The sequence below is a fragment of the Apaloderma vittatum genome, unplaced genomic scaffold (assembly GCF_000703405.1).
Source record: "Apaloderma vittatum isolate BGI_N311 unplaced genomic scaffold, ASM70340v1 scaffold20320, whole genome shotgun sequence".
In the NCBI taxonomy this organism is placed as follows: Eukaryota; Metazoa; Chordata; class Aves; order Trogoniformes; family Trogonidae; genus Apaloderma; species Apaloderma vittatum.
This window is the reverse complement of record NW_009694230.1, coordinates 26,882-52,991: the sequence shown is the minus strand read 5'-3', so window position 1 is coordinate 52,991 and position 26,110 is coordinate 26,882. Positions and strand designations below refer to the sequence as shown.

The window sequence follows — 26,110 nt, the reverse complement described above, 5'->3', positions numbered from 1 at the left end:
CAGAGCTCCTCGCTGGGTAAAGTGGCAGCTCTCTTTCCACTTCCCAGCAGCGATGAGCTTTGCCCAGAGCCTGGCAGATGGGAAGGGCCTCTTGGCTGTTTAGAGGCGGAGAACGTGCTGCAGCATCCTTTGCCAGCTGCCCCTGGGCAAGCCCCACGGCCAGCTGTGAGTCCTTGCAAGGTCTGGCTGAGACGCCGTAGCTCTCTGGGATATTCCTGCTTGCTCTTTGGCTCCTGTCGATGAACCCTGGTGCAAGGGCAAGGTTGACTCTCCCGCATTACTGGAGTTTGGTTTTCCTGCTGTAACGCAGAGCATAGCAAGCTTGTATTGGTCCTACCAGTGTTGTTATTACAGCAGCTCACAAATATTGTCTTTTTCCTCCCTGGATCCCTGCAGCGTCCTGAACCGCACCCCTCCCAGCCTCATCCAGGAGATCATTTTGGTAGATGACTTCAGCTCAGATCGTAAGTATGGACGTATTTCCCTTGCACTTGTTTCTTCCCTTGTTCTCCCTCTTTTTCTTTGCTCTGTTCAGTCCCTGTCCCTCACAGAAAACCTTCTTGCCAAAAGTAAAAGAAAAGGGAGGAAGTTCTTCTGTTTACTGTATGTTCATGCATGGCAAAGGCTAGAGCTTCTTCCTCTTTCTTTCTTTCCATTGGGAATTCCCTTTCTGTCAGCTTGGCAGTTTTGGCTCCGTTGCCAGAGATCTCTGGTTTCATTATGCACCGTTTTGTGAGCTGTTTAGCACAGATATGTATGTAGCAAGAGCAGAGTGGGTAATTACAAACCAAGAGAGAGCAAGAGGATGCGGTGGAGCCTACAGAAAACTGCTGCCTGGGGTCCTGCAGACAGACTGGGATGAGAATGTCTGTCAGTGTCTCTCTGTCTGGTACCCCAGGTGTCCCTGTGGGAGGTCCTGGAAGGGTTATTGCGTTGGGCAGTACCATGCCTTCTCCTGCAGCTTGCCACAGGGATGGTGTGTCTTCTGTGTGAATCCCACCAGACTTGCAGGCTGGAGGCTATGGACTCTTTCCACCTGCTCTTGCTCCTGGCTGTTGTGGACTAGTGGGGAGGTGTTGGGGACAGAAGACTTCTTGCTTCTGCTGTGATGTGTGCTAAATTCAAGGACAATCTAGTTGTGTGCCACTTATAATAATTGATAATTATAACTCCTTCAGAATGATTTACAGATAGTTGAGAATTCCCACCTCGGCCTGCTGAGGTAAGGAAGCATTGCTCTTTTGATTTTGCAGCTAAATACTTATGGAGCTTTAACTAAAAAAAGAAAATTAGAAGTGGATGCTGAGATTAGGGATTTAAGTTTCTGAGGGCCTTAGAGTGTGATTTGGATAAGGACTGACCTGTGCCCAGCTGTAGGAGTTGGGTGCTTCAGTCCTAAGTTCCACATTCAGCGCCTAAGAATTCAATTCTCAGTGGCCCAAAGGTCAATACTGTTGAATTTCTGGCTCAACCAGAAACTTCCATTCAGGCTTCTAGGTAAATAGATATTTACAAAGCTCCATCCTATGCTCGCTCTCTTTTTTTCACTGGCAGCTGGATATTTGTGGGTACAGTTACTCCCCCAAGTCATTGCCATGGAGGCACTTTAGCACATGTTTGAGGTCTGAAGACCTCAAAGGTGACTTCAAGAGCTGCCTCAGCTTCTCCAAAAATACAGAGGGTCTGTCAGCTCTGGCAAGTAGGTAGAGTGATGTCCTCCACTTTTGGAGAGTGAATGACTTCACATACCTGAAGTTGTGACTTGGCCAAGAGTTAGTGTTGCCTTCCCTTGTAGCAGAGGTCCAGCAAAATCTTGATATGCCGTAATTAAGAGCACTGACCACTTGGATGACACAGCAGCTGCCAAAGTGCCCACACAAGAGCACACCCTTGAGAATAGAAACCCTTGTGCACGAATGTGCCAAGAGATGCAGCTAATGGCCTTTGTGTTCTCCCCAGAGCCTTCAGTCTGTGGGAGGATGACAGCGGGAAAGGAGGGGGGTGAGATGTGAAAAGGAACATGGAATAAACACGGAAACCGGGGTAAACTTGGGTGGAGCAAGGAAAAAGAGCGAGTTAGAAATCGTTATTCCTATAATCTCTGCTAGGGCAGCGATAGAGAGGGGGTAATAGAGATCTAAAGACCTGGTGTGCACTGGTACAGCTGGGCTGGAGCGAGTAGCTGTTCCTCTCATCATCTTTCCCCAGGCGATGTAAATGAAGGATACCACAAGCTTCTGGCAAGCTGCCAGCAAAGCCCTTGGTTGTGCATCCATGTGTTAATGCCATGGTGTCTCCAAGGAAGTGGACCATTTCCCTGTGGCCTTTATTAAATACAATCAAGCAGAAACCGCCCTGGGAACAAAGGGTGGGAAGTGCTCAGATGAGCCGCTGAAGGCAAAGAGAGTGGATGAGATCGCTTTATGTGACAGGACTCTCTTTTTCTTGGCACTTGGGTGATTTTGCAGCCCTGGCTCCCTGCAGTCCCTTCATTTCATCCATGCTCAGTGCCACGTTGCCAGCACATGCCCTGTTGTGCTTGTGAAACGCTGAGTGCGGGAGGGTGAAGACCTGCCTGCTCGGAGGATCAGGAAACCCAGGCTCAGCTGCCCGAGGAGGACAGCAAGCAGTGCTCTTCTGCATACTCTTTAAACAACAGGATTAAGGCCATCAGACTGACTAATGTGATGTTAAGTGAAAGCAGAATTTCTCTTTCCATGGAGAAGCAGGAAAACAGTTAATTGGATCTCTGTTGAAGCCAAATAATTCATGCGTGTGTGCCAAATGGTTTTTGGGTTTGTTTTTTTTTAATGCCTTTCCTAAGCTGAGGACTGCCAGCTCCTTACCAAGATCCCAAAGGTCAAGTGTCTACGAAACAACCGGCGAGAAGGTGAGTGTGGAAAGTTTTATAGGTACAAAGATTTTCCAGATTTTCCCATATGGCCCTGTTTGCCTGCCAACTGCTTACTTGTTGTTTCTTAGAGTTACAGTTTGTGTTTTTCAGTATATGGGTTTGGTATTCTCATTTGGAGGTTCTATGGAGAGATAGCATGTCTTATCGACTCTCTGGCTTCAGGGTTCTCATTTTGTACTTTAAATAATCAGAAGTGGTGTCCAGAGGCCCTGGCTAGAACAAGGACCACATTTTAAGATCTTTATGAATAAAGTTACAGATATAAATCCTGTCCTTAAACTCTGAGTGCAAGATAAAAAGCAATCTAGGAGATATGGGAATCATATATCTGTCATAAAAAGATACAGTTAAGGAAGGTTATTTCTTATATATCTCCTATGTGCATAAATGATAACACTGACTTTCCCAGCTGCTCTTCAGTTTGATTCACATGTACTGGGTTATTTCTAAAGCTGTCAGTGCACAGCAGGCCTGCAGCAGAGACAGGAGTCACTGCTTAGTTCATGAAGAGCATCCCAGGTGGTGGGCTGGTCTGTAAGAAAATAAGGGGACATGTGAGAGTCAGGTTGATACCTCTGACCACAGGACAGAATAAAGGACAAAGGGGGATAAGGTAGATAGGCAGTAAGAAAGGCAGCAAGCAGAGAGTAGAGCTTTGCCCTGTGAAAGTGGTGGGAGAGGCAGCAGGGCGCTCTAACGGGACAGACCCTGAGCAGGCAGCAGCAAGGTAACTGTGGGGAGGGCTGGAAAGGACGGGGGATATCATCACAGCAGGAACCAGATGAAAGCTCAGTGGCAAGGACTGAAGTGACAGGGCGAGGTCATTCTTCGGGCGCTGGGAGGGCTTGGTTGACAGCGTGCTCCAGGGGATGCCCTGCTAAAGCTGCTGTCTGCTTCTGATGGAGGTGTGATGCAGGAGAACCACCTGCTCTTCCACTGTAATGGCCACACAAAGGATGTTTTTCTGAAGGAGGTTCTGCTGTTTCCCTTCCTAACCTTCCTCTGCCGTCCCTCCCTCATCGTAGGGCTCATTCGCTCTCGGGTGCGAGGAGCTGAAGTGGCTACCGCTGACGTTCTCACCTTCCTGGACAGCCACTGTGAAGTCAACAGCGAGTGGCTACAGCCAATGCTTCAGAGAGTAAAAGAGGTGAGCACCGCGTCCCCATCTGGGATGGATGGAACTGGCCTTTCTTGTGCTGGTGGATCCTTTGCCCTCACATGCCATCAAGAGTACTGGTGAGGCCAAAGCCTGCCAAGGTGCTCCTCAGGCTGTTACAGTGGAAGGTACAGCCTGAGCTAGATGAGCAGGAGATCCCTGATGGACTTCTATGTTCTCCTACCAGCGTGGCAGGGCAGGAAGTGCTGAGTGACGGGATGCGATGACGAACGCTTGAATCACCAACTTGTACCTTGCATCTCCTTCTTAGTCCTGACCGCCTGTACATAAGATGGACACTTGGCAGCACACACTGCGCAACTTTTCCATGGTTGCCATCTCCCGTCTTTCTGCTGGACCCTCATCTCTGCCTCATCACTGCCAAAATTTTCCTTCTGTTAATGTTTCTACTGAGCTGCCAGCACACACCACCTGCATGCAGGTGGCTTCCTAGCACAGAGGAGCTGCCTGTGAGTGCAGGGATGTCTCTTTGCTGGTTCACGTGGAAGAGGATTGATGTGAGGCTGGAAGACTGAAAATTATAGAGAAATGTTAGCAGCTGTCATCCTGACTGTGCTGTAGGGCTGGAGGGTGAGACAAACAGCTCTGCTCTAAGAGCAGACTGTAGAGAGGTGATGGAAGAGGTTACAGCCATGCTTGGAAGGGGCTGGGATTGATCCTCTGCTCAGAAAGGAGGATCCCATGGAGCAATGGACCCTGGGAGAAGGGGTGGATGTTCTAATGCTGCATTGTATTCGTGTGTGGTTGGCTTAATGTAAAGAAGCAGAAGAAGGTGAAACTTCAGGATTGATGACTTAAAAGCTTCTGCTTTTTATTCCTGCTCAATAAATCCTTCATCACAGAAGCCCATAAATGTTTACTGCTGCTCTTTAAGTCAAGCTGCAGCAGCAGCAGCGTAGGTGTCCCTAAGCGGAATGGACCTCACTAGTTTCTTCAGGGAGGGGTCTAAGTTGCAAAAGCTTGGGTGTTGACTCCAGTATTGTTTAGCTGGGCAGGCACACTCTCGCTGTGCAGCCATCGCAGCACAGAGGGGAATAAACATGAATAACAGGTCTCACCTAGGAGGTACCATCCTGACCAAGTGCGCTACAGCAGGAGGAGCTACGGGAAGGCATAAAGTGAAGGTTTGCTGGGAAAGGCATGGAGGCTGGCAGCTGTCCGAAAACAAAATGCTGTTTCTGGCATTGCCTGCTCTCTGTTTCATCATGTATTTCAGCAATCAGAAGACTATCTTTAATGCCCTGTCTCATGACATTGAAAAATTGTTATAATCGTAACTTCTACTTACTAAAAGGATTGCAAAGGAAAACTGTAAATACCTATATCCCTTAATGCCAATGAAGTACTCCCAATATCTTAATATGATAATTTATTTATTTTTTAATTTGCACTATGATTCTCAAGTATGGGGTCTTGATTCATAGTACTTGTTAGGAAGATGCTTTATTAGGAGCATGATGCTTTATTAGGGGGTTAATTATTTCCAGGCTGATGATAATGAGTTAATTCAAGAATGGTTGAGCAAAAGGTATGCTGTCAGTAGATATCAGAAGCAAGCACAAAAGCTTTGAGACAGTGATTCGTGTCCTGACTTGGGCAGGAAGCAAAGAGCTGTTTCTTAGCCACGCTCCTGGGTATTGGGGTCCCAGTCTCCATTCCCCACATCCATGGAGTGCAGCTGGCTAGTACCCACCATCTCCATGTTTGGATGTAGTGGCCACAGGTCCTTTGCTCGGCTACCAGAACTGTTCTGGAAAAGCCACATAAAGATTTACATGTGCAGCTTTCTGTTTTCTGATCTGTGGCAGCTTTGCTAGATGTTCAAGATAAGCCTGACTCCTTTTTTGTCCCCTTTCTCTCTCTCCTTCAGGATTATACCCGAGTGGTGAGTCCAATCATTGATGTTATCAGCCTGGATAATTTTGCCTACCTGGCAGCATCAGCAGATCTGAGGGGAGGTGGGTATAATGAATGGCTTATGTAAGTTAGGACTGAGAGATGATGCATGAAAAGTAGTTGATGTTCTCTTGAGCTTTCCAAGAAAACAGTGTGAGGATCTTTCCTAATGGGTTCTCTCTCCTCTTTTTTTGGGCAACTTGTGAAGTCAGATCTTTTGCAGAGTTAAAGCTAGTATTTTCCTCTTGAGCTTTGCATCACTGTCACAGCTTTTTGCAAGTTCAGGGCTTAGTTAACTGATTAAACATATGGCCATGCGTGCCCTCCACACTACATGCACACTGGAGTCTGACAGGCACTTCCAGTTGCTGCTCCAATCAGCCAGGCTGTCTCATGGCATCTTCTGAAAAGCATTTTCACCTCTCTCCTCATGGCTGAACCCCTTGCAGCTGCTCCAGTGGTCACCCACAGTGCCTGGTGCTCTTCTCTCTCTTCTGTGGCTGGGGTTCAGCGCTGCACAGCTTGCCACTGGTTCTGTGGCTACAGTTAATGATGGTGTCACGTTAACGACTGTGCTGTGCTCATCTACCCCACCACAGGCCAACTATAAATAAGTGGTTGTCTTGAAAAGAGGTGATGGTTATAGTGATCTGTGGGTCGTTGTTCCTACATCCCACAAAGTCCTTTGGTTAAAGCCTCATAACTTGGGCAGAGAGGGAAGTGTAAGACAGACTGGCCGAAATGGAATTACATCTCATGCTGGCAACACTATCCCAAAGGTGTGGAATGAAATTGAGCAAAGAGCTGTAATGCTAAGGGCTGAGGGTGCCAAGATAGAAGCTGACACCTCTCTTCTGCATTAGGATAGGCTCTTGCCACTTTAAGTAGACTGTGACGGAGGTCAGGGAAGGAAAGTAGAGATATCCCATGATATAAAGATGGAGACTATCACTGAAGCTAGTAGAAAAATAATAACAAAACCTATTTGACATGTTTGTTTTTTTCCTTCTCAGGGTTTGACTGGAGCCTTCACTTTAAGTGGGAGCAGATTCCTATAGAGCAGAAGATGTCCAGAACAGATCCAACTCAATCTATAAGGTAGCTGTTTCTGATGGACTGTGTGCAGTCCTCCAAATGCCTTTGCTAGGCTTTCATCTGTACGGCAAGGAGTGTGCAGGGACTACCTTGCTGAAGACAAAATGCCACATCATTCATTTGATGATGATGAGCTCTTCGTGTTACTTTCTGAATGCATTGAGGTCTATACCCTAATTCTGAGAGTATTACTCTCTGCGTATTGTCAGAATAGCAATTATATGCTATCGTAGGCTTGTAGGCATGCCATCTCTTCTTCTATATGTTTGTTTTTGTGGTCTCTCTCACTCAACACTCTGAATGCTTTGGAAATCCTTTTTATAGGTTTTGAATTGCCTCCATCTTCCAGGTGAAAAAATAAGGAATGAAGCAGCTAAACAGTCATCCAGCAAATGTAAACCAGACCTGGGAAACTAATCTTGTGTAGTAATTTGGGCACAGAATTATCCTCCCTTCCTAAGTATGTATGTCCACGGACAAGACAGACTGTTTGCTAAAACAGTTATGGCTGGCCTTGCTGGTATACACACGGCCCTGAGGAATGCAGAATGTGACAAAGCCTGATAGAAAAAGTCACAGTGCTTGTCTATATAGGCAGGCAGCTCCCTGGTTGTTACATAACATTATCATTCAGTTCCTCTGTGTAGTTTGTGAGCCTCTGTTTTGTAGTCCAGGAGCAACCAGTTTGCTAACAGCAGAGCAGTCCATGCAGCAACGTCTCTCACACTGCATCTAGTTGGTGAACAAAGCCATCAGATGCTGCCCCTGTCATTCCTTTGCACTGTGCATATTTATATAAATGCAAAATGATCTAGTGAGGAGGTCTCAGAAGCCTGCTCGAGGTTCAGGTCCCAGCTCTACTATTTTTCTCTTTTAAATGAGATCATCACATGACACATCATGTGTCAGGCCTGGACAAATTGTCCCTCCTCTAAAATGAAGATTATGGTGCTACATATACATGTGTTTATTTTGTGTGGCTTGGGTTTTCTTTTCCAGAACGCCTGTCATAGCAGGAGGCATCTTTGTGATTGACAAGTCCTGGTTTAACCACCTGGGAAAATATGATACTCAAATGGACATCTGGGGAGGAGAAAATTTTGGTAAGTTTAAGATATTTCAGAGAAATTACGTACTAATGCAGAACCACTTCCCAGTCTTCAGTGCCTACCAGAGCCCTCCATTTGAGAGATCTGATCTGCATGTTGATGTAAGACTAAGGACATGGTCGGGTAGTTCCCATATCAGTTAGAATTATATCACTGTCAGCTTTGTCCAAGTAAACAAAGGCTTTTTTTGATCAGGGCTATCACTCTCTTACAGGCATATGCACTATATTATACAGGTTCTTCCACAGTACAAGTAAGAAAAAGGAACTTCCTGATATTTAAATTATTGCTTGTTTTTGGACAATATTCCTCCAGTCGCATGACAGTCTGTGTTGCCCCAGCTCTGAAGTGGCCAGTCCCTCCTATGCTCTCTTACACCTCTTCTTCTTTCTCAGATAAGTCTGAGTTGCTTTCCCACATTGATAGGTCTGAAGGATATTTTTCCTATAATAAACCAAATCTCTTTGTAAGTGGAATTTGGGTACAAATAGACTCAGAATGCAAACGTTTAGAAGCAGCCTAGGGCATCACAAACATCTGAGGAATTCAGAGCCCCAGGGTAGTGTGTCCACTTACAGGACACGGTGCTCAAACCCATCTCCTTGCACTTCAGGCTGACTGACTTATTCCAGGCATCTCTGTTTGCCCTGTGTGAAGGGATGCTGCAGTGTTGTCACCAGGTGTTAGTGACAAAAGGAAGAGAAGTATTGAAAAGAGGTTCACAGACACCTTGAGTATTTGGGACATTCATTTAGAAATTATGCAGATGGAGCTGAAGAGATAAAAGCCTTATTCTGTTTTGCAGTCAACGTAAACAGACTTTTTTGTAGCTAACTCTGCCAAAAAATTGTTCGATTTCTACAGAATGTCGCAGGTTTTTTTCTATAAATGTCACGGATTTGTAAATAAAACCCTCTAAAGAAGAATTGATATAGTATTTTCTAGCACCTGGACAACTGATCAGAAAGAAATAGTCAGGAAGAGAAAACTTCTGTTTCTCTGAACACAGCTGGGAGAGCTGCCTCTTGCTGAAATGCTCTGAAACCAGGAAGTACTATTTTGGGCTGATAACAGAATATCAAGATACCACTTTTATTTAAAAAAAAATATCTAATAATGAGTGCTCTTGTACTGTGTTTTCTGAGGTCTTGCTTCAGTTTTATATTCATGGTATTAAAAAGAGTTAGTAAATGGGGTTGGCACTAGGATGTCACCAGTGTTAGTAGCATTAGCAAAGCACTGCAGACAAAACCCCAAAGATGGAGAAAGTATATTTATTTAGGCTTTTGGTTGTTTGCTTCTGCCCACCTGGGAGCCCAGTGTTGTGGTCTGGTGTGGATGCAGTAACTTGTCACCATAAGTGGCAGTAAATTACCTGCACGCTCACAGCACTTCCTGCACGTAGAGATGATCAAAACCTCCACAGAATTGCTTCATCCTCCTCCAGATTGCTCTTGTAAAGCCTGGCAGTGGCTGGGCCTGGTGTACAGGGCTTGCCTGTTTTGCATTACTGTGTGGTTTCCCTGTAAATTTGTTATGCCCCATCAGTTGTCTCTTGTCCTTCACCGCCACTCTTCCCTTAAGAGGGCAAAGCCAAGTGTACAATGCTCTGTTTAATGGAGCCTCTCCCTGAGCTGCACTGCCGTGCCACCCTTGCCATGGTGGCGGTGAGAAGGTATTTTAAAAACAAATCCAACTACTTTTTGTGAAGCTATCTTTGTTCAGCTCCTCAGCATAATGTGGGGCAACAGATCAACCAGAGGCTTCTACGCTGAGCCTCTTGCTGTTGCATGGCAGAAGGCTGAAAAATAACCTGAGTTTGACGACAAAAAGTATTAATTTTCCTTGAAGTATTCAGAATGATTAATTTACATTCTTAAAAAAAATTGCCAGACCTAATTGCAAAAATAGATTTTCTGTTCAAGGGAAAATATTGCTAATGTTCTGAAGCACTGTTTTTGTTACAAATTACGAATTTGAATGGGAAGGAACTGTTTGGATAAGGCCACCATTTGCAGGTGAGGTGGGAGAGCAGTTCTGACTACTTTGGGTGGTTAAGATGGTCCATTCCATGCCCACAAAGGCCATTTATAAAATCCGTTTTTCCTGCGAGGAAACAGGATGAAAGAATCTATGTGAAGGTCATGGAGCTGGAGAAGCTGTACACACACAGCAGCAGGTACAGAGAAATGATCAGTCAGCAATTACCAGCTGCCTAAATATCCTTCCAGCTGGATGTCAACTGGTTAACCTGTTTTTTCACTGTGGTAGGGAAAAGCCACAGTGATTAAGTCATTTAAAACCTACATGGACCAGGTCACATCCTGGAAAACGTACAGCTAAAACTTCTCCTACGCTTTGCATCTGAGGATGGATAAAAAGCCTTACTAAGCTGTGTTTGATCTCCATTTTCTCTTCTGTGCCCCAAACCTGCATTTGTTCACCCCTTCTGAATTTCACAGAATCACAGAATGTCAGGAGTTGGAAGGGACCTCTAGATATCATCTAGTCCAGCTCACCTGCCAGAGCAGGATCCCCTACAGTAGGTCACACAGGAAGGCGCCAGGTGAGTTTTGAACGTCTCCAGAGTAGGAGACTCTAGAGACATTTCTTCGGAATTTCTTCTGAATTCTGCCATTTACAAACCCGGACATGCAGTCGGCCTGTGTGCCTAGCGTACCAATATGGCCTGAGGAACCTCTCTTGGGAAATGAACACCATTTTGAGTCACACATGCTAGACTGAGAGTTTTGGTTTTGTTATAGGCTGGAGTGAGTCAGAACCTCATTCCAAGAGAGCACACGCCAGCCAGACACATCACCAGCCAGAAACTTATGTACTGGCCCTTTTTTTTGTTGATTTTAAGCTCTTACCCTCTTCGAAGCTTGAACTCCCTGTTGAAAAGAGACTGAAAGTTACAGGAAAGTGTCAGGGAGAGAGACAAGAGCTAGTAAGAAATGTCACAAAATACAATCTAATAAAATGTTTTTATATTTAGAAGCTAGATTAAATAGATCATCTTTCTGCCCCCTCAAAACACACTGTTTAAACAACCTTTCCCAGGAGCTAGAGAGGAAAGCTTTGGAGAAGGACGGAGGCTGGGAGGCTGTTAGTGTGTGTGTACATGCTTAGAAACAGCCATTAGATCTGCATATGCCATTTCTTTTTAATTTATGCACATCAGAACCCCATAATTCAGGCATTACTGGAGGAAGATCTAAGCTAAGTAAGTTTTTGAAGTAATCAGTCTGCACAATCTGAAGCCCTTTTGGTAAGGACTACCAAACTACCCAGGTAATTTTCATTTTCCTCATTCCTCATCCCTTCTCACCACCACATGAAACACAAGTTGCAAACCCCTCCGGTGTGGCAGTGATTAAACTTGGGAGGACAGACCCGTAAGCTTGAGCAAGGTCACATCTCTTCTGTGATGCAAATAAGCCCCTGCACATCAAAGCTCCATGTTTCTCTAATCCTTTAACAAAATGTTGAATTTGGCTTCAGGACCAGCTGGATTTCTTCAAGTAGCAGGGTTCTCTCCATATTTTTGTAGTCACACTGTTAGAGTGGTTTCTGCTTTCCGTAGCTCCCCCAGCAGAGGCAGTTGGTGGCAGACTAGCTCAGTCATCCATATTTTTATTTTTTTGTTTTAAGTAACAGGGCCAAGCAGGACAAGGACAAGGACAAGGTATTGTAGGTTGGATAACATGGAGAGGACTCTGCTCTAGACATTGACTCACTTCCTACACCCTCATCTTGTTATTTTCTTTCTCTTTGTGTCCTAAACTCCCTTTTTTTTCCTCATTATTTGCTTTGCTCAGTGAATTCTTTTCTTCTTCTATCCATGTGCACAGCTAAAGAGTTACAAAGTCCAAAACAAGGTGAGTATGGGGGCAATCTCAACCTGTTGCCAAATACTGTGCCGAAGGCCTGACAGTAACCACAACCTCCAACCCTGGAGGTGTTTAAAAAAAAAAGTAGATCTAGCACTTGAGGCTGTGGTGTAGTGGTTAGGTATGCTGGGATGAAGGTTGGACTAGATGATCTTCAGAGGTCCCTTCCAACCCCTAACATTCTGTGATTCTGTGGATATTCGGAGGAAGTTCTTTGCTGAACGAGTGGTGAGGCACTGGAACAGGCTGCCCAGGGAGGTGGTGGAGTCACCAACTCTGGAGGTGTTTAAAAAAAAAAAGGTAGATCTAGCACTTGAGGCTATGGTGTAGTGGTTAGGTATGCTGGGATGAAGGTTGGACTAGATGATCTTCAGATGATCTTCCAACCCCTAACATTCTGTGATTCTGTGCTGGGGGACCAAAGAGAAGAGAGTGCCTGGAGAAGGCTTGGAGGTCTCTGAGCCACAAGGCTTTTGCATCCATTTGGGAGAACAGTTTTTCCACTCACCAAAGCATCGCTTTTCCTGGTTTTGCTGTTGCAGGCAATACCTCTGGAGCAGAGGGGCAGGGTTTTCAGGCACATTGTTGAAGCTGCTCTTCATGGAAATGCTGCTGATCTGCCTGCAGCTATGTGACTCTTGGGGTCTCTTCCAGAGCTCTCTTTCCGAGTGTGGATGTGCGGTGGCAGCTTGGAGATCGTTCCGTGCAGTCGAGTGGGACACGTGTTCAGGAAACGCCATCCCTATGACTTCCCTGAGGGCAATGCACTGACTTACATCAAGTAGGTGTTGGGTAGTTCCTGGTAGCAGCCAGGTCACCTTGATGTTGAGCATGTCTAAATAAGCCTGAATTCCTTGTTGTCGCTCTGCCTGATGACAGAGAACAGCTCGCGGCTGAGCATCTGTTCTCAAGGGAAGGATGAGGTCCTGTTTTCTCCAGACAAGACCTATTTCCTTCTCTGTTGTTTGTATTAGCGCATCCTGGTCTTCCTCATTCTGCAATGAAGGGCGGGGAGCAGTACCCCAGAGAGAGACTCCAGCTATTCGTGGGTACTGCCCTGTGACATGTGCCTGCGTATCAGCAGTCCTTAGTCATCTCTGTTGTCTCTTAGCTGGTTTTGAGTCCAGAGATCCTACTGAGCTGTATGTGCTCTGAGATAAACCTTAAGGACAACTTCTACTGCAGGACGTATGGGAAGAGAAAAAAAAGATGAGACAAAGTGCATCACAATGAAGGTGGTTAAGCACTGGCACAGGGCCCTGGAGAGGTGGTTAAAATCTTCATCCTTGGAGACTTTGAAACTCTGCCAGATAAGACCCTGTGAACAACATGGCCTAACCTGAAGCTAGTCTGCTTTGGGCAAGAGGTTGGACCAGGTTATACCTAGAGGTGCTTTCCAAGCTGAATTATTCCATGGCATTGTTCTAATCTGGGGAAAGGGGTACTGTAAAGCAGAGTGATGGTGACAGTCAGTCCAGATATCTCTGCAGAGGGAGCGTGTGTGAAAAAAATCATGGTAAACTGAACTTCTGAAGTATCCTTACAAGGCTTTGTAGACTTAACCATTCAATCTCTATCCATGTGTTCTGCTGTTTCATGTATGGGACTGTCCCCGACTCCCTGCATGCAGGCAGGCATTGGGTCTGCCCACCCCAGTGTCTGCTCGCTGGGAGGGCAGGTTCTCCACAGCCCTCAGCAAACCATCTCCTCATCCCCACACAGGAACACCAAGCGTACAGCAGAGGTGTGGATGGATGAATACAAGCAGTACTACTATGAGGCCCGGCCATCTGCCATTGGGAAGGCGTTTGGAAGGTAAGCTGCCCCCAGACCTCAGTAGGAGGGTTCTGGTAAGCCCCTTGCTAGGAAGAAGTAGTTTTTTGAACTTCCTCAGGGCTAAGTGTGGGAAACAGAGATGCTCTGAATGATTGGCACACCAGAAAGGTTGCAGCTTGAGTGTCTGGCTGACAAGATTTGCTTCTAATTCACTTGTATTTTTCCCCCCAGCAACCCTGTATAAATCATTTGTTAGCACAAGACCAAAGGGGTCTGTAATGAAATTAAAAGGCCAGACATTTTAAGTGGATAGATAAGAATATTTTCTAACACAAGATGTAGCCGTTCTGGAAATGTGAACTATGCAGTTCATAGAGCTTGATCCTGTGCGGATGCAGAATCCCAGGGCAAGCACAGCTAGCTCGCATATGGGGAGGGCAGCACTCTTTACTGATGGGTGGCTTGCCTGGTTGTAGGACAGAAGAGAGCATGGCCAACAGTGAGACATCTGCAGCACCTGCTGAGCCCATATCTGTGCAGAATTGTGCTCCTTACAGCATCTTTGCTAAACCAGGCTACATGGGATTTGCTGTTATGGGCTTAAGTGGTTTTTGTGACCCAGAAATCAGTCATTGACACCAAAACCTGGGATGAGGGGAGAGCTTGCTCTCTGTGCCAGCAGCCCCCTACGACTCCCAAATATACCTAAAAAATCCCAGAGGTAGCGTGTATCTGTGGGTTGTATCTGCCTGTGAACAAATTGCTGTCGTACCAGCGTAAGGACTTGGCAGATGTGGTTGTATCTCAAATTTGTAGTTTCGTGCACTGGGTAATGATGTATCTCCTGCTTATTTGATGACAAACGGGTTTGGTCTGACCCACACATACTTTTATTGTTGTACATTGTGCTTCATTATCATGATGCATTACATAGCTTTGTAAATAGCTTTGCCTACCTAATTTATCTGTCCTTGAGCTGACTGCAGCAGCTGGGCTGGGGCCAAAAGCAAGTAACCCTGCTGCCTGTGAAGGAAACTGGGCTATTGCATATTGGACATGGAGGCATTGCTTATGTGTTTTAGGGCCAAAACCTGCAGTTCTCGTTCACACAGATTTCCTGGCAGCCTTACTGGCAGAGTTGGCTCAATAAGAGCTGGAGCAGTGCTGTAGGATTTTATTTCAGGCAATTTCTTGACCTGCAGTAACAGTCCCATGAACTTGCATTAAATCTAGATTTTATATAGGATGCAAATCCCTCTGCCACTATTACTGCCAACTAGGCCTAAAATGGACCCTCCTTCCCCACTATTTTGATGTGAATATAGGATCTAATTACATTCTCCTGAGATGTGGGGTGGCACGGTGTCCTCTGTGGGCTGAGGTTGGCGAGGAGCGTGAGTGCAGTTGACAGTCATCCCCAGCACACAGATGTGGTGTTATAGTTTGAAGAGGAGAGTTGCTGGTGTCACTGCTTGAGGGAAGTCCTCTTCTTCAGCCAGCTAAAGCCAAGTAAATCGGCAATGGGAGGGCTGCTGCAGCAGACACTTTCGGAGATATTGGGATAATTTCCCCTCGTACTCCTCCCCTTTCCCAAAATCTTCTTAAGAGCAAATAATTATGTTCTTTAGGTCTGAAACCCAGCCTGAGCCTAGAGCTGCTGCCATAAGCTAGAGATGTGCTCTAGCACACACAGATTAACCATCTATATATACCCGAGCACAAAATGCTCTACAGGGGCACCGGGAGGCAGAAATGCTTTCCTGGTCCTACAGTAGTTGTACTGCAGTGTATTATTTAACTCCGTAGGACCTGGGCCCTGCCATCGTTCTGAGTCAAAGGAAGTGCAAGAGTTGCCCTTTGAAGCTGTTTATGTCTTCCTTTTCTATTTCCTGCCACTTGCCTCTCTCCTCCTTTTCACCTCAGGTCACTGCTAGTGCTCTGAACCCAGCTACAGCTGTGTGGGAGAATGAGTAATTGGAAAAAGTCGTATAGTCTCCCTCCAACCTCCTGGCCAATCTTCATTGTTCCCCTCCCTCCTGTTCACTACCTTATCCTCAACAACCTGCCTGTGTTTCCAGTATTGCAGACCGAGTGGAGCAGCGACGCAAACTGAATTGTAAATCCTTCCAGTGGTATCTGGAGAATGTCTACCCTGAGCTCAAGTGAGTCAGTTCCCCACTTGTAGAAATCTCTAGAGGATTTGGGAGGTGGGTTACTATATGAAGCTGAGCAAAAGGGAGATTTATGCACAGAAAAGATTTTCCTGGTGAGAAACCTCCTGTGATTTTCTGGCTTGTATTATCACAACTCTGCTGTAATCTGGCCTCGATGGATCTCTCCTGTATTGCTACCAATGAGACAGTGAATATGTGCTACCGTCGAGGGGAAGACTCTGGGAAAGGGGGAGGCAGAAACAGGATAAATCAGTGTGGATTATGACATTTTACTGCAATGGCCTCTTTAAGAAGAGATATCACACTGAACTGCTTGAGATATAGCTAAAGATCCTGTTATGCATTTTGAAGCAAAAGAGTACCCAGTCCTCTGACCAAGTTCTCCCTTGACTTTTGCCTCCTCGAGACATTTCCAGTGCATAGCATGATATTGGTCGTTTCCTGTCAAATAGCAGGGACTGTGTTTCAGTCAGGGGCCACTTATGCCCTTATAAATATGGAAGTCCCTTGGACATTTCTGTGTTATGAAGTGCCATGCAATTGTCATTTTACTTCAAGGATTCCTGAGAAGGAGTTGATTCCAGGAGTAATTAAACAAGGAGGACACTGCCTGGAGTCTTGGGCACAGGATACCACAGGGAATACATTGGCTGGCATGGGAAACTGTAAAGGGACAGTGAACAATCCACCTGTCACTCAGGTAAGGCAAGCTTCTGTTTGGTGCTTTGCTTCTTCCCTTTTTACTACCTGAAAATGAAAGGGCATCTTTGGCATTGGTGGTTTTGTACAGAAGTGAATGAAGTTAGAACTTGGCCCTGTTCATTATTTTAATAGTAAGCAGAAAAAGATGCTGTGCCCATCTCCCAGAGCTCCATTGGCTCGACAGACCCAGCAGTTAGGCATAGAGTGGGAAGATTTTCTTCACTCAAAGGCAACAGGTAGCGCTTGAACGCTCAGGGGTGTGACTAGTCTCTGCAGTAGGTGCGGGACTAGGGTTTGGGCCATGTAGCTCAGACTGTTGCTTGGATGTGCTCTGCTTCATCATCCAGCCCATGAGAACGTGTCCTGGGATGGGCTTGGCTAGTACCCTGGCACATGGGTAATAGATTTTCCCAGGATCAGACATGTTCTTTGGGCTGCCAGTTCAGATGTAGCTGCAGATGGCTTGGATTGTACTGTTTTATAGATGCATTTCAGTGTAAAGCCTAAATAGAGTTTAAATAGCCAAGACCCCAGCTGCAGTAATTTGGTGCAGCTCTCCTAACTGCAGTGGAGCTGTGCTGGTTTATACCAGCTGAAGATCTGCACTCAGACTCTTCTTTTGGTGGCTGAAAGCAGCAGGGAAGCAGCTTGAGAAAGTTAAGGGTCACAGTAGGGTATTTTATGCCAGAAAATACATATTCACATCTGTTAACTGTTGGAAACTAGTTTGCAGCCAGCATTCAACACACCATTCAGTCTGACTCATTGTTCCATGTCATTTCTGTTTGAAATTTATGAAACTTCATTTTGTATTTCTTCCTCAGGGGAAAGTATACATATACTTTCCTTCACTCGACAATCTATAGGTCCCAGATGCCTGTTACAGAACATGTCTGCTATGTAAAATACGCAGAAGTAGTTGCACCTCATGTAAATCAGGGCTTGGGGTCCTCCCTTCTTTAAGGCTAGAATCTGTGAAGCTGTGGAGCAGAGAGTTGTCTGGGATCTTAGGTTAGTCAGGCAGCTCAGGTGGTCAGGGGAGCCAGCTGCAGGCTTTGAAATAGTCATGATCTACCAAGCCTGAGCATAAACTTCTGATCCGAGTGAAGACTGCTGCCACAGTCTTCTCAGGGAGCCCTTGGTAAGAGATGAATAAAAGATACAGTTTTTTCAACAGAAAAAAATTTCTCCCTCATCTGGTCATTCTTATGATCCTAATGGACCCTCTCTTTTTCTTATGCCAAAGGAATGGGTATTCAGTGACCCTTTAATCAGACAGCAGGACAAGTGTCTTTCCATTACCTCCTTCTCTACTGGCTCTCAAATCATACTGGAAGCCTGCAGTCAAAAAGATGGCAGACAGGTGGGTAACTGTGTATCTGTTTTTCATCCGTTCACTGCCACACACCAGTGTTCCTACATCAATGCAGTCTGCCAGGGCAACCCTAGTGCTATCAAAGTGTATAAAAGCCCCTTCCACCTTCTGCATCTCCCTCTCTGGTGTGTTTCAGAAGCTCAGATTATGAGATTGCCCATGACCAAAGCAAGGAGCACAGACCACACCAGTGGGTGGGTGTCTGCTCTACCTGGGTGCTTGGTAGCGTGACTCGCTCCAGCGCAGGAGCACCCCGACCTCTCTCCTTTGATATCTTTGTCTGCAGCCGCATTGGAGCGTGGATGGAGCACAGCATCAGAGAGGGGTAGATAAGCAGCAAGTGCTTTGAAATACCTGAGGGAAGGGCAATGTGTGCTATCATTTGTTTACTTGTTTAGAAGTGAGAGAACTGTGTTCTTTGTGCTGTCTTTGGGCATGTGAACAGACCTTTGAAGCTGAGTGCATGTGCAATGCACTTGAGAAATACTGACTGACATAAAGCACCGTATGTTCCACCCAAACTGCTCCCTGAGGAAAAATACATAGCAGCGGCAGCATTCCCAACGAAATGCAGTATCCCTACAAAATGCAGCTCTGTGACTCTTATGCTTTTTCCAAGACGTGCATCCCTGATCTATCAGTACACAGAAGTCATTTTGCCTTAACAGCACTAGGTAAGAGATGGCCTCTGCAACGGCCAGGCTGCCCTCATGGAGATGTGATGTGCTTCTTTAGCAGAACTTGGCAAACACAACAGGTGACAATGTGGCACTGGCAGACAGTAGACTAGGCTTTTTTCATCCCTAGTTCTTTTGCTTCCCTCTACACCAAGAGAGAACAAATCTTCTGGCATCTGAGGCTATGCTGACACCACGGTTTTTGACACCCCTATTGTTTTGATAGCCCAAAGGTAGGAGACGACTCAGCTTGCTGCCAGTCCTCAGCAGCATCCTCTTTTGTCAGTACTTTTCAATGCCACCCAAGTCTCTAAATTTAGTTCTTCCTGAAAGAAAGCACTGAAATCCAGTCTTGCCCATTTATGGAAAGCCTGTGTAGACTTTCCTCTGGAGGGCTGGTAAATGCAGAAATGTCTTGAAGAGTTGTCACTGTGAACACACTGGGAAAACTGAGAGCTCAGATTAGTCTTGCAGGGGTATCCCAGGTGGGCTGTGCTTGCCTGCTCCTTTTTCTTGTTGGTAATCGCTCACTCCCTCACTGTGTAATTAGGTCACTTAGCTTCCCCTTAGGTGTCTTGCAGCAGTTTCCTCCCTGGCAGCAGAGGACTCCAGCAGCTGCCAAAAGCAGCTGTCTTTCCCTGCCTCGCCTGTCATGGAAGGACAAGGGTCCCCTGAAGGGGGGTGGAGTCCAAGCCCTATTAGCCAGAAGAGAGATTAATCCACACTAACACAAGCAGGCTCGTTCTGCTGCTGGAATAAGATTTATTGAGCCTTGATGTGTTGATTATATATACAGGCTCATTATAAAGACATGTACGCACACTTAAAGATGTGAGCTGTTGTTTTCCATTACCTTGTGTGAACAAACTGCATTTAAATTGCAGACTTGACCTAGCGGATGATTTAGCCAACTGACTGTAAGCAAGGATTTTGTTTAAGCATTTCAAATAATTAGAGAATGATTTGAACCACAGTTACCATTCCAAACTGCCTTGTGGCTGAAGAGATGAGGTGGAAGAATTGCATTTGAATTTTTCATCTAATTTGTATTGAAATGCTCTGAAATATTGTTGTTTTTTTTTTTTCTGGAAGTCCCAAACTCCTATTTCAGATTTCTACTTACAGAGCCAGTTCTACGTGAAATGCTTAAGTTTATTGTTTTCTTGGGAAATATTGTTATGGTCCCTCACAACAGTAATTGTTAATACTGACATGGGATTTTAATCAGCTAGAAGTCAGTTGTCTTTGCAAACGGTCCTATTCTCTCCTTTCCTGATATTTGGAAGGTTGAGCTTTAAAGAGGTGGCCACTACTGTAGAAACTTTAAGGTATGAAATGAAAGAGCAAATCCAGAAGGAACAAATTCCCTCAGTTGCCCTACAACTTCCCTGTCTCCCCGTGGGTCCTCACAGCCCAAAGTATGACCGCTGGTGGGAGAGAGCAGTGTTTTCAAACTACACATGGGTGTAGCCACTCCTCAGTTCACCTGGGCTTCTTGGAAAATCGGGGGAGCTGAGTGGGAGTGGAGGAAAGGAAGTTGAGATACTTCAGAGCAGTGGAGATGACAAATGAGAGCCCCAGGTAGGTGGCCTGAGCAGAAGGGGGTGAGCCTGGGCAACGTGCATCACAGGTACAACATCCTAAGAGGAGATGGGGTGTGATGAAAGCCCAGCTTTGAACGTCTCTGGTGTCACTGTCATCAGAGGTGTGTGGAAGATGTTTGGACTTTTATCCAAATGTCTATGTCTGAGTGAATGCAAAAGCAAGATCTGTGACAAAAGATGGGGCATGTGATGGCTTCGTTATTTTAGTTATTTAGTTAGTTATTTAGTTAGTTATTTAGTTAGTTATTTAGTGATTTTAGTACATTGATTAGATCCTTACAATAGCATCGACTCCTAAAGTTGCTTTCTGCTTTCAGACATACTGAGTCTGTGCCCATGCTACACAGCTGTTGTGCTTTAAGCAGATAATTTTGTTGTTATTTTTGAGTGCTAACATCAGTCCATCTAACACGTATGTAATGCTTTAGTGGAGGCTTTACAGTATTATGAGCTCTGTCTGGGGTATGATCTCAAAATAAATCTAGAATTTTGCAAGTAGGAAGGTACGAGACAATAGTCAAAATTTAGATGGTTTTTGGTTCTGTCAGACTCTTCTCCCTTGGGCTGAAAAGAACCAGGAACAAAATCAATTTGGCACCATGATCCTGTTGATCATTCAACAGCAACAGCTGGCACTGCTAGCAGAAGACCAGCCAAGAGCTATTCTGCATAATCAGAACTAGATTTCAAACCAGATGGATGTTATCCATAATGTTATTTGGAGAATAGCATTTTTTAGTTGAATGCACAATAAATTATTGCCTTTAGCTTTGGTTTTTGGCTCTTGTCTGGTGGTAGGAGTGGCATTTTAATTTATATTGTAGCGAGGACAAATAGAAGGCAAAGTGAGAGGCAGACACTAAAACAAGAGAATGAAAATGAGAAACATTGGCACAGTACTTCCCAACAGAACAAGAAGCGTGCTGAGAAATCCTATTAAACAGCCATACTTCATTAAAATGTGCCAAAGGAATGTGACCCCAGCCTGAAAATGAGGACAGCAAGTTTTCTTGTGAGGCAAACAGTATTTGAAGTCCTATGTGCCATCAGATCTGAGTGGGTGATTTTCCCCACCTTGCTTCTCAGGACATCATATTACCTGAAGTGCAGGCCAATGCAACTTTATATAGACTATCAGAAGAGAGAAGGAGTGAAACCCTGGAAGCACCTGACTCAGTGTCTTCATGGTAATAATTAGGTAAAACAATCCTGGCCACATGCCATAGCTTGAAAGCAATTTTCAGGAGACAAGGATTTCCCTCAGTTGTGATTCTTAGTTTTACAAATTATAGTGCTCAAAGGGAGACAGTATTTGCTGGGTGCTGCTGTGAGCTTTTCTGTCACATTCTGTCTGCTCGTATATTTAAAATCTAGTGTTCATCATCTTCAACACCAGCTTCAGGTGAATGGATCTGCAAAGACATTTAATTACAACTTGCAGCATCTGTGACTAATCAAGTTATCAGCTCTCCATACATTTCTGACCAAAGTCCTGGTCAACAAGATCTTCTCATCTCAGCCACGTTTCCTGAGCTTTGCCAGCTCCACTACATTTTCAGGTTTACAAGGCTGTTGTTAGGATCTTGAAAGAAACCCTGGACTGATTGAATTGCTGGGGTTAACAGAAAACTCTTGATGACCCTGAAAAATTACGCTAATGTAAACACCATCAGCTCTTGGTATAAATTGGGTAGAAGAGGACTGGCTATTTTTGACTTTTCTTGTAGTAATTGCATGTGGAGTGCTTCTGTCTAGCTATCTCAAAGTGCTTTGCAATGATAGGTGATAAAGATGGAAAGAGAGCTTTACAAAAAGAGTGAGGAAATTTTTTATTGTCATTGAGGAAGAGGATCAAGACACAATATTTCAAGGAAAATACAGTTTGTTTGGTTTTTTTTCTTGTCTCCACTTCAAAACTGCTGTGACCAATAAACTGTGTTGTCTCCACCTGCACAAGAAGGGGATACCAAGGAGGATTTTCAAGCCAAAATTTTTCAGATTGTGCAATGCTTGTATCTTCCAAAAGTTTTCCTTCCAAGTACAGGCTAGTCATAATGTCTGGGTGTAGGAGAAGAGAGGAGAGGACTCCCTGTGGTGTTTGGCTGTGTATGCAGGAGATGTTGGCTCTGTTGGTTTGTTGGACATCATCACTGTGATTTCAAAGTTAGCTATCCAGGCTCACATTGTGGTCTGTGGAGAAAGCTGGGCCATCATAGAAGGTGCTGATACCTTGGACCCTTCCATAAGTCCAGGTGATGAAGACTAAGTTGCTCAGCTCTGAGATGGCTGACAGTGGGAGACAAGCATCCCATCTCCTCTTTCCACCCATTTCTACTGCCCACTGTCCTCAACGGTCTGAGATACAACATGTCTCTGCAGGGCTAGGTGTTGGGCTGTCCTTGGTAATCCTGTGGTCAGGCAGGGGAGGCTTGTGAAAGGCTCGGGTGAAGTCAGGGAATTTGCTCTGGTTTCTCACGGAGGGCAGCAAAGTATGGTTTCCAACTGGAAAGGATAGAATCCATCATTCTGAAAATATCACTTCCCTGTGAGATGAGGAGCCCTACTTTGGCTTTTGCTGCCAGTACATTTTATAATAGCTCCATACATGGCACCTCCCAGCAGCCCAGAGGAGTCTTGTATTAACAGGGCCAAGCAGGACACAGCATTCCTCTGCCACCTTCTCAGCATTCCTCCTCCACCATCTTTGCCCCACTTTCTTCTGAACGTGGGGATCTGGGGTGATTTGAAGCACTGGGCTTTCCAGTGGTGTGGTTCGCTGAGAAGCAAGCTGATTGATTTGGTGTAGTTCGTTGGCAGCAGAGAATGTGCTCAGGTGAATACTGGTATCCTGCTGTGTTTGTTGCTGCAGGCTCTCCCTGCAGACCTCACTGTGGGTACCTGCTGAGCATGGAGAGATGACACAGCAGCAGGGCTCTGATCTGCAGGAATAACATCGGCGAGCCTCCCAGTGGTACTAGTTTTCTCCTGAATGGTTAGAGGGGAGAATAAAACCAGTGTCTCTTGGTAATTGCCCTTGTCTTCCATCTCAGATCACATAATAGCATACTCCTTTACGGCAGCGTCTTCTGGCAAGCTATGGGGTGCGCGGGAGAGACGGGTGGCAGGCGCTCTCTAGCACACGCACAGGGGAAGGTGAAGGAGAAGGCTGAGAATTCACAAGTACAGAAAGACAGGAAGGGTGGAGAGCAAGGAAGAGTTTCCCTTTCCACAGTAGGTGTGCTTTGGAGAAGGTCAAGAGGCCCTTCACTGAGCTGTCAGTGACCCTGGGAAACTGTGGTGGAGAGGTGGTTGTACAGAGATTGCACCAGCTAGGCACAGCATGCTGCTCTCCAGGGAAGAAGACCTTCTGCTTTCCACTCCATGATTACAGCTGCTGCTTTATAGTATTAACTCTTCCTCAGCTCTTTATAGGGAGACTTCTGCCAGATGAGAGCCAGATGGCTCTGGGACCTGTGTAGGCAGTGGGTTGCAGCAGCTGGTGAGGGCATCGCACGGCACAGACTGTGCTGTACATTCCTCTCTATCGTTGCTATATTCCTCTGTCCCCTTGCCTGTTAAAAAAAGCTTTTTCCTGCTGCCCAAACAGCTCTCTTTAGCAGTATCCTGACAGACAGGGCTAGCAGTGCTGGCAAAGTGGTCCTGCCTGTGCTATTTAGTCCTGAAAGTACTGTGTGATACAGGAGCAACAGATTGCTCTGGGCTTTACAGCTGCCCTTCCCTCCAAGAAGCATAACCAGCACACAGATTGGAGGAGAGGTAGCAGCAATATGGAAACGTAACCGGGTATCTTAAACCAGATGTGGTAATTATAGTCATGTGTCAATCTGTTTGTGAATTAAAAAGTTGGTAAGTTTTGCCGTTGTCCAGATATTGCAGGATGTTTTTTATTCCCTTTGCATATCATTCCTGCAACAGCCTTGAGGTCCATCGGTGTTGTCAAGCTGCTGCTTTTTCTTCATGTCTCATGCGCTAGCCGAAACATCCTCATAATATTCATAGGATGTTTACTGACTGAGCATCCAGACCCTAATTCTAACTGGCCCATCTCTGTGACTGAAAAGGGTGACAGAAGAATCCCCAGAGCCCAGAGCACCGAATCCAATAACCTGCTGATCTCAGCTGTGCCCCGCTGGAGGGAAATGGTAAAGCCTCACCTGGGAGATCCCAAGTCCACAGACTCATTTCTACCATTTTTTCTTTTCACTATCAGCCACAGTGGTCCCAGTTCTTTCCAGCAGGGGTGGAAGATACAGCCGTTTCCCAGCAAAATTTGCAATTCAGGGTTAGAACATGCTTTGTTTCCTGGAAAACAGCACAAGCAAAATGGATCTTCGGGAAAGGGTTGGATGTCAGACCTTGGGGATATGCTCAGAGGGGAGTAGCCCCAGAGGAGAGCACTGCAGAAAGCAGAGCAGTATGTGCTGAGTAAGCTGTCAAATGGACACTTATAAACCGAATTGTTGGCAGGGCAGATAAAAATACGAAGAAGAGCAATAGTGCAGAGCTGTGAATAGCTTTCAGTGTAGTGCTAATAAAGATCTTGAATTTGATGAGAGAACAGATGAGGGGATGTGGGAGAGAGGTAGATACAATCTAGTCAAGCAGCACGAATTGTGGATTTTTTGCTTTCTGTGCACAGATTGCTTTACGTGTTGGGAGAGCTTTCAATGCTTTGCTTTTTATGGATTGGAAAGAAACCATAGAAAGGTTTCAGGTTTTGACGGGTATATGGGTGCCTAGAGATGCAGGACAAAGAATGGCAGGGGAGTTGTGAACATAATATGCTTTTAAAATGCCACTACTTGCTGATTTTTGCATTGTTTGCCTTCTAGATGCTTCTGAATATCTAGCCCTATAATTCAGCTAAACTCACCTCCAGGTATTGTTAATACAGGCAACCAATGCTTTGGAGTTGCTGCCCATACTCAAATTTTCAGTCTCCCCAGTTATTGTGGTTTGCTTGAGGTTCACGCTCAACCTTTCTCCTTCAGCTTGGAGGCACAGTTCCATGGTGAAGTGGAAGTAACAGCATGTTTCTTCTCTGTCTTCTCACAGAAGTGGAAGATGAAAGGCAGTTTCATTCAACACTTTGTCAGCGGTCTCTGCCTGGAAAACCAGTCTGGGAGAGTGGTGACCAACCCTTGCCAAGCAGGTGTACCTGGCCAACAGTGGGAGCTGCTACAAGCAACATGATGGTAGCACAGAGATCTCCTTGTTTCTTTGTGCATGAGACTTTGGGAACAGAGGGGGATTGGGAAGGGAGGAATGGTTTTGTATGTCTGACCCTAAATGTTTTCATTGTGCCCATCAGCAAGCTACCATTTCAGCCAAGCACTTGGTGTTTCTGAGCTTTTCCGAGAAGAAGCTGGGGGTGAGAGAGGGATGAGGAGAGTTGTTGAAATCTTCCCATCTGTTGTCTTAAGTTCTCCTTTGTAGCTGATGTCCGTGCATAGCCACACCCAGAGACGGAGGAAGGACCCAGCCCAATACTTGGAGTGACTAGAACTGCCTTGCAGCTCTCCCCACCCACTCCCTTCTCTGCATCCAACAGCTTCGGTCTTCGATCCAACAGCTTAGATGATGCTTGTACAAACATTGGTAGCTCTTTGGCTTCCCTGGCTTTTCGCTCTAATGTCGTGCGTCATTTATGCATGTGTGTCTGCCAGCGAGGACTGGCCAGAAGAAGAATCATCATGA

General features: G+C 45.6%; 1 protein-coding gene across 1 annotated transcript in view; it reads left to right on the top strand.

Moving 5' to 3' along the window:
* Nucleotides 1–25,606, top strand: part of GALNT16 (polypeptide N-acetylgalactosaminyltransferase 16) — a gene marked incomplete at its 5' end in the record, with an annotated part of 34,419 nt that extends 8,813 nt beyond the window's left edge. Inside the window, 12 exons of the mRNA XM_009867008.1 lie at nucleotides 397–464; nucleotides 2,825–2,890; nucleotides 3,940–4,061; nucleotides 5,962–6,049; nucleotides 7,001–7,085; nucleotides 8,082–8,185; nucleotides 12,739–12,865; nucleotides 13,807–13,899; nucleotides 15,939–16,022; nucleotides 16,593–16,734; nucleotides 17,983–18,099; nucleotides 25,469–25,606. Coding sequence (XP_009865310.1) covers nucleotides 397–464; nucleotides 2,825–2,890; nucleotides 3,940–4,061; nucleotides 5,962–6,049; nucleotides 7,001–7,085; nucleotides 8,082–8,185; nucleotides 12,739–12,865; nucleotides 13,807–13,899; nucleotides 15,939–16,022; nucleotides 16,593–16,734; nucleotides 17,983–18,099; nucleotides 25,469–25,606 — 1,234 coding nt within the window. The remainder of the gene's footprint in view (nucleotides 1–396; nucleotides 465–2,824; nucleotides 2,891–3,939; nucleotides 4,062–5,961; nucleotides 6,050–7,000; nucleotides 7,086–8,081; nucleotides 8,186–12,738; nucleotides 12,866–13,806; nucleotides 13,900–15,938; nucleotides 16,023–16,592; nucleotides 16,735–17,982; nucleotides 18,100–25,468) is intronic.
* Nucleotides 25,607–26,110: the final 504 nt, after the last annotated feature.